Source organism: Hippichthys cyanospilos, chromosome 4 (genome assembly GCF_059441005.1).
Source record: "Hippichthys cyanospilos isolate Australia breed blue-spotted pipefish chromosome 4, RoL_Hcya_1.0, whole genome shotgun sequence".
NCBI classification, from domain to species: domain Eukaryota; kingdom Metazoa; phylum Chordata; class Actinopteri; order Syngnathiformes; family Syngnathidae; genus Hippichthys; species Hippichthys cyanospilos.
The window spans coordinates 26,200,835-26,207,822 of record NC_142372.1 but is presented as its reverse complement, the minus strand read 5'-3'; the positions used below and the strand labels follow the sequence as shown (position 1 = coordinate 26,207,822).

Genomic DNA, 6,988 nt, shown 5'->3' with positions numbered 1-6,988 from the left:
TTTGTGTAAAACCAAATGCATCAATTATTGTTTGAAATGCTACAGTAAGTGGCTCCAATGGGGAGTTCATATGAATATTGAAGTCACCTATAATTAATATATTATCTGTGTGAGTTATTAAGTCAGCCATAAATTCAGGGAATTCATCTAAGAATCCAGAGTATGGACCGGGAGAACAAAAACTAACTACCACATAGAATGGTGGTGAGGAGCTCAATCGCATAACGAGAGCCTCAAATGTCTTGTAGGTGTGATTAGTGCTCGTGCTAGGTTTAAGATCAGATTCTGAAATTAGGGCGACACTTCCCCCTTTTTTACAAGGACGGGCAACGCGTGAGCCCACAAAGTTTGGGGATGAGGCCTCATTTAATAAGAATTCATTTGGTTTTAGCCAGGTTTCACAGAGACCAAGCACTTTAAGATTGTGACCTGTAATAAGATCATTTACAAGAGGGGCTTTTGAGGGGAGTGACCTAATATTTATGAAGCCAAATTTAAACTGGGAAATTTTTCCTGGACTATTCTGAGTCTTCATGTTGGTAGTACTAATACTAACAAGATTTTTATGGCTGGGGCTTGGTTTGTATTTTGAGTAATTAAAACCTCGTCCAATGTTAGTAAAGTAGGAATTCGATGGTTGACGGCTACAGCGCACGTATTAATATTAATATTCCGCCTAGGTACTATGTCACTAGTCTTACCGCTTAAGGAGGCTCGGCTATTTTCCTTATTCAACACCACCTCAGCAGAAATCTTATCACTAGGGCATTCAGCATTAGGTATTGAAACAGTGTGTGGATTGCAGTGACTGAGACTAAGTATGCTATGTGTGTTCTAGCAGTCCAGCCTAGTGCCGGTTAACTCTAGCCTTAACGACTCCACACCCGTTCTAGCAGGCTCGCTACTCGCCTGCGACCCAACATGCTCTAATGTGAGAAGTCATGGAAGGCTCAAACAGTAATCTATGTTTCTAGAAAGAGTGATGGCACCTTCCCAGTTAGGGTGAAGGCCATCCATCTTTAGCAGGTCGGGCCAGCCCCAGAAAGAGGGCCAATTATCTACAAACTGGAAACCCTGCTCTCTACAGAAACTAGCCATCCACCGGTTAAGCGAGAATAATCTGCTAAACCTCTCATCATTGCCTCTCGCAGTTAGAGGGCCAGAGACATTAACTCGACGCCGACTCATCTTTCTAGCAAAATTACAAGTCATAGCTATGTTCTTCTTTGTAATCTCAGACTGCCTCATTCTAGTATCGTTGGAGCCGACATGTATCACTATGTCCGAGTAACCAGTGTTGTTTGCACTAAACTGGTGTCTAGGCCTCTTGCGTGTCAGCTCCCAAAGATTAACTTTAATGTCAGGCGCTCTGGCCCCAGGAATACACATTACAGTGGCTGGTGTTTTAAGCTTGATGTTACGGGTGAAGGAGTCCCTTATAACTAATGTGTGGGAGCCAGTAGACTGAGATGGAGTGTGCCTAGCAAGGGGGCTAAAAAGATTATGCGTCTGAACAGGCTCACTGCGGCTAGCAGGCTTTTTAGGGCTAATGCTAGCCGGACTAGCGGGTAGGCTACGACCCGCACTAGCCGACGCTAGCGGCATTGCGGGAGGGCTATGGCCCGCACTGTCACTATCAGATTTGTCCGTCTGATCTACGATTATCAGACTACTCTGCACTAGCTGAAGGACATGGCCCTCTCGGAGAGAAAGCCTCTCCATGAAAATAATGCAGGTGTTGCAAGTGACTGATGCGATGGAGGTGCACAAAGCTATGCTTACCTTAGTACAGCCGAGCGAATACTTACGCTAGCAGAGCTGCACGAGAACGAGGATGAACGGAGCTAGGAGCTGTTCAGAGAATCGGCAGATCACTAGCTATCAAACAATGGAAACAGTCCTCAAAAATAAAGAAAAAACACCGAACACAGGTCCGACGGGTGGTGGTAAAATAGAAAAATAGAAAAAGAAAAAAATCGTTTGTCTCTCCAGCTAAGGCTAAAACAGCGACAGCTGTTTCTCATATTATTGTATCCAAATACATTAACAAGGATGAATTTGAGTTCATCAATTATTATTATTAAAGAAAACCAGTGTCCATTTGCATCAGCTGCACGAGACACAACCTCGCCAGAGAAATTATTCAGTAAGATACCCACCCCTGCTGATATCGATGTTACATGGCTACAGTAAATTTTGTTTCCCCATTGTCTGGACCAGGGGTGGCCAAATTCGGTCCTCAAGAGCCACAATCCAGCCTGTTTTCACTGTATCTCTTCAACCAACACACTGAAATCAGCGTCGTTATCAGGATTCTGGAAAGCATGCTGATGAGCTTATCATTTGAATCAGGTGTGTTAGTTAAAAAGACACAATGGAAACAGGCTAGATTATGGCTCTTGAGGAGCAAGCTTGGCCACCCCTGGTGTAGAACAAAATGTGATGTCCTCATTGGTGAAGTGAGTCTCTTGTAAGAAAATTATGTTGACCTTTCTTCCTTTACAAAACACAAAATAAAAACCTTATGCTCTTCGTGATGTCTCTTAAAGCCCTTACACTGACAGATAAGAGTGAAGCATTTGTTTTTTAACACACATAAACAACAATTGAAAATAAATTTTAAAAACATGCAGAAGAACATAAAATATCAGAATATCATTTGATAATTTAACCACTCCTAATTTAGTGAAACCCAAAAACATTTACATTTTAAAGCTCGAAGGTTTTTTTTTTACCCAAATATATCTAAGTGACCACGGCATGACTTTCTGTCCAATTAATGAAGATCTAGTAGTAATCAAAGAGGTTAAGGTCCTCCACCAACCAACACATTTTCACAGCATTTTTCATCTTGATAAATTTTAAGGATTGAAAATATTGACATAATTCTTAATTAAAACTAATGAAATTAGGTTTGAACTTAAAATACCTATTTTATGAATAATTCCCCAAGGTTTATGAGCGTGCTAATGATCAGGTCGTGAGATGACTCCTTAATAGAAATACCATATAAGACATTCACTTTTATGGTTTTTTTAGGCATTTTAGGCAACAACCAGTCATACAAATCTTCCCAGAAGACATTAATGAATTTGCAGAAAAAAATATAAGTTCTGTTGTTTCTATGTCTTCATTGCAAAATACACAGTTGTTGTTGTCCAAATTAAAGTGCAGTCCTAAGAATTCAGAAGAGGGTTATACTCTATTAAGGATTTCGTAATAAATTTTCTTTGCTTTGGGAGCAATGGGAAATTTAAAATATTTGGATCGCAAACTTTCAGCTTCTTTTTTTGAAAAAACATTGTAGGATTGCAATTCTGTTTGAAGAGAATGGCTACAGTTCCTAAATAAATGCTTGCCGAATTGTGAGATTAGAAATTTTGGGATGAATAATGTAACCATCCACCAAAAGCAAAGGTAGTGTTGGGTTCACATTACTTGGAAAAAAATTAAAAGCCATCATAAAAATAAGTTGAAGAATTGCATTCGTGAGCTTATTGTACTGCTCTTATTTGTGAAGGTTATATTTTGAGGAAAACATTTCAAGCAGCTTAATCTTTCCTGTATTATCCAGGAGGTGCATTGCAGACTAAATTCCTTTCTCTGACCAATTATGATAAAATTATTTTTCCACAAAATGTATGTGCAATTTCACAATGGGGTGGTGTGAGGACTAAAGTTATTTTTGGCGATCATTCTCCAGTAGTGTAACACCTGTTGGTGAAGATGGATAGTTTGATGAGGAGCTTATTTAGGTCAAAGTCACATTTCAGCAGAAAATGAAGACCTCCAACTTGATGAAAGATAGTATAGCTTGGGATATAAAGCTATAGACTGTCTTCACTCTTCAGAAAAAATCTTAACCAGGTAATTTTAATCATTCCATTGATACAGTTGATATCAATGGACTGAAGACCTCCCTCCTCACATCCTTTAACCTGCGTACCTTTTTGAATGTAATGTGATTTTATATTCCAAATATAATTACATTTGATTTATCGACTTGGTCACATTTTTTGAGAGTGCCAGAGAGTATGCTGGGTAAATGAATCTGGAAAGACATTCCAATTTTGTAATTAAGATTCCACCAATAATAGAGACCTTTGTCTCAAAGATCTAAAGATCTCTTTGTCTCAGAGATTTAAAAGAGTTTTACATTTGTCTCAATTTTTCAAAATATTAATATTAGTAAAAGTGTCTTTGATAATGTGTATCCCTCAGTATTTAACTGTTGACTTCAGAGGGGTATTATGAATAGTTAAAAGGGGACAATCATGGCTAGGGAAAAGATCACACTTTTTAAGGTTCAATTTTAATCCAAATGACCTAGAAAAAAAACTAATTGTATGGATAATTTCAGGGATTTGGTCGCTATTTTACATAAAAATTGTCGTATCGTCAGTAACTCGGCTAATAGCCAGCTGTCTGCCAAGCACTGTCAGTTTTTCAAAGTTTCTATTTTTTTTAAGTATTTTCTTTTTCTTTTTTTTTTAATAACAGGTGAACAGTGTATACACAGCAATGGAAAGGAATAGAAATACAAAAACAATAAAACAAATTAACAAAAATCACACAAAAACACAAACTATGGAGCTGCCAAGTGAAGGAAATGGGTTGCACATGGGTGAAGTATCATTTTACAACTTGGCATTAAACCGAATATATGTTGCACGCATAGCATCACATCAACAGTGTAAGAAAGTATCAGCCTTTGAGGTGGTCGATAAATGGGCCCCAAATGGCCAAGAATTTAGCTTGTGCTTTGGCTCTGTGAAAGTGTATCTTTTCCAACTGAATAACATTAATGATTTCGGTGAGCCATTTCCTGAAGCATGGAGGTTTCGGGGATTTCCAGTCCAAGAGAATAATCTTTTTGCTGCCACCATGCCAAGCATTAATGCCTGTCGCAATGCTGATGCGAAAATGAGCGCATGCTCTGAACAACCAAAAAGGGCCAGTTCTGGGTCAGGGTTTATGTTGTTGACATATGATGCACTAACCAATAGAATAATCCAAATTTAGTCTTCAGTTGTTTGAATGAGGCAAAACACTTGTCTATATAGGGGTTTTTGAGGATCACAAGTCCACGCTGCTTTCAAACCGCAAATACTTTGCTTACTGACTTTGCTGCCAGTACAGCCCTGGTTTTCTTAAAAATGGGGAGTAGTTCTTAAAAATGGAGAGGCCGAATCTTCCTTCTTCTGTGGATTTCTGCAAATGTTTTTTGGATATTCTGGATGACCTGTAGCCCCAGACAAATGGAAGGATTATAGAATCCAATTGTTTGAAAAATGTTGAAATGAGAAGTGGCAGGTTTTGAAACAGGTATACGAACTTTGGGAGAATCATCAACATCTTAATAGCATTGACAGTGGCAATATTTCCCACTTCTCAATGTTATTTTTCAGCTTCCTAATCATGTCAGCATCATTGAGTTTAAATAAGTGCTTGGGGTTTCGGGGTATATTAAGTCCTAGATAAAGTTATCATCTACAATTGTAAACGGCAAGGAGTCAAGAAAGTGTTGGTCTAGATTTTTTGTCCAAGGCATGAATTCGCTTTTTCTCCAGTTAATCATATAGCCAGAGTTTGCCAAAGCATTCAATCAGGTCCAGCAAGTGGGGCATAGAGACCACAGGGTCTGCAAGATATAACAGCACATAATCTGCATAAAGACAAATGTGATTTTCCACACCCCTTGTCTTAATGCCCTGTATGAGTAGGTGACTCCTGACCAGTATTGCAAGAGGTTCTAAAGCCTTATTGAATAGGAAAAGTGACAAAGGGTCACGTTGCCTAACACCGCAATGTAACCTGAAGGGCTCAAATATGTCATTATTAGTAAGGAAGGCAGAATTGGGGCATAAATACAGCATCTTGACCCAGTTAATTAAGGTGTCTCCAACTCCAAACCTTTTGAGTGATTCAAACATGAAGGGCCATTCTATTTGGTCAAAAGCTTTGGCTGCATCCAAAGACAGGACCGCCGCTCCAGGGTTGTCTGAGTGAACGGCATATAGATTGCTGAGTAACCGCCGCACATTGCAAAACCTTAGTAATAGATTTTTGATCAAAGTTAAGAAGAGCAATGGGCCTACAGCTCCCTGGTTCTGTATTCTCTTTGCCTTTTTTTAATAAGAGGCATATGTTTGCTTCATACAATGAACTTGGGAGCTGCTTCTTTACAATGGAGTCCTTTACCATTCTGAGCATAAGTTGGGCAAGAAATTTGTGGAATGTCTTGTAAAATTCACAGCCAAACCCCTCAGGGCCCATCTGCCAGACGGAAATGATTTGATTGCTTCGAATAGCTCCGTTTTGGTAATGTCTGAGTCCAGTTCTAACCTGGATTGCTCGTCTAATGTTGGCAGGTTGTGGGAGTCAAAGAAGTTGTCCCTGTCCATTTCAGATGTTGTTGAACTGGCTGTGTAAAGCTCTGAATAGAAATCTTTGAAGCGTGAATTAATTTTGTTAGGATTGACCAGTAGTTCTCTGTGAAGGGAATCATATATTAGGTTGTTATCATTATGTACTTAATTCATTGTTACCCATTTATGCAATCCTAGTTCATCTTGACCCTGTCCTTAGATAGAGCTGTTGACGCACGAAAGTGTGAGCCGGGACCTTGGCCCAGCTGCTGGTGGCGCCCGGCTGGCTCTCTTGTTGTGTCTTGTAATCTGCTATGCTTTTGCTCAATAAAAGCCTGGGGGGGACGGCTGGGCAGTGAAACTAGCGTTGGAAGACCCACGAGTTCATTTGCCCAAGCTTTTTTCCCTATGCCCGGCATAGAAAAGTCAATCTTGGCTGGTCTGAGTTACTCTTTTTGCTGTTTAAGCAGCTAGGCTTGTCCTAGTCTTCTTTTCTGAGATTTCTCTGACATTCTCCCGTACTAGATTTGATTTTGTATATTGCACGACTTGCTCGGGCACCTTTCAACTGCCTGGCCAACAGCTTCTCAGGTTTGTCTCCCAGCTCAAATTGATTTTGT

The 6,988-nt window shown here is 39.6% G+C and overlaps 1 protein-coding gene across 1 annotated transcript; it reads right to left on the bottom strand.

Annotated features, from left to right (window-relative positions):
• Positions 1-939: 939 nt before the first annotated feature.
• On the bottom strand, positions 940-6,404 carry LOC148425194 (uncharacterized). The gene is made up of 3 exons (XM_088413209.1): positions 6,346-6,404; positions 6,263-6,276; positions 940-1,748 (listed from the first exon to the last, which is right to left on the bottom strand). Exons 1-3 carry the CDS (start codon positions 6,402-6,404, stop codon positions 940-942), a joined length of 882 nt encoding a protein of 293 aa, XP_088269335.1.
• Between the last annotated feature and the right edge of the window lie 584 nt (positions 6,405-6,988).

Coding starts and splice junctions, on each gene's coding strand:
- LOC148425194 (XM_088413209.1), bottom strand. CDS start 6,404: ATGGACAGGGACAACTTCTTTGACTCCCACAACCTGCCAACATTAGAC.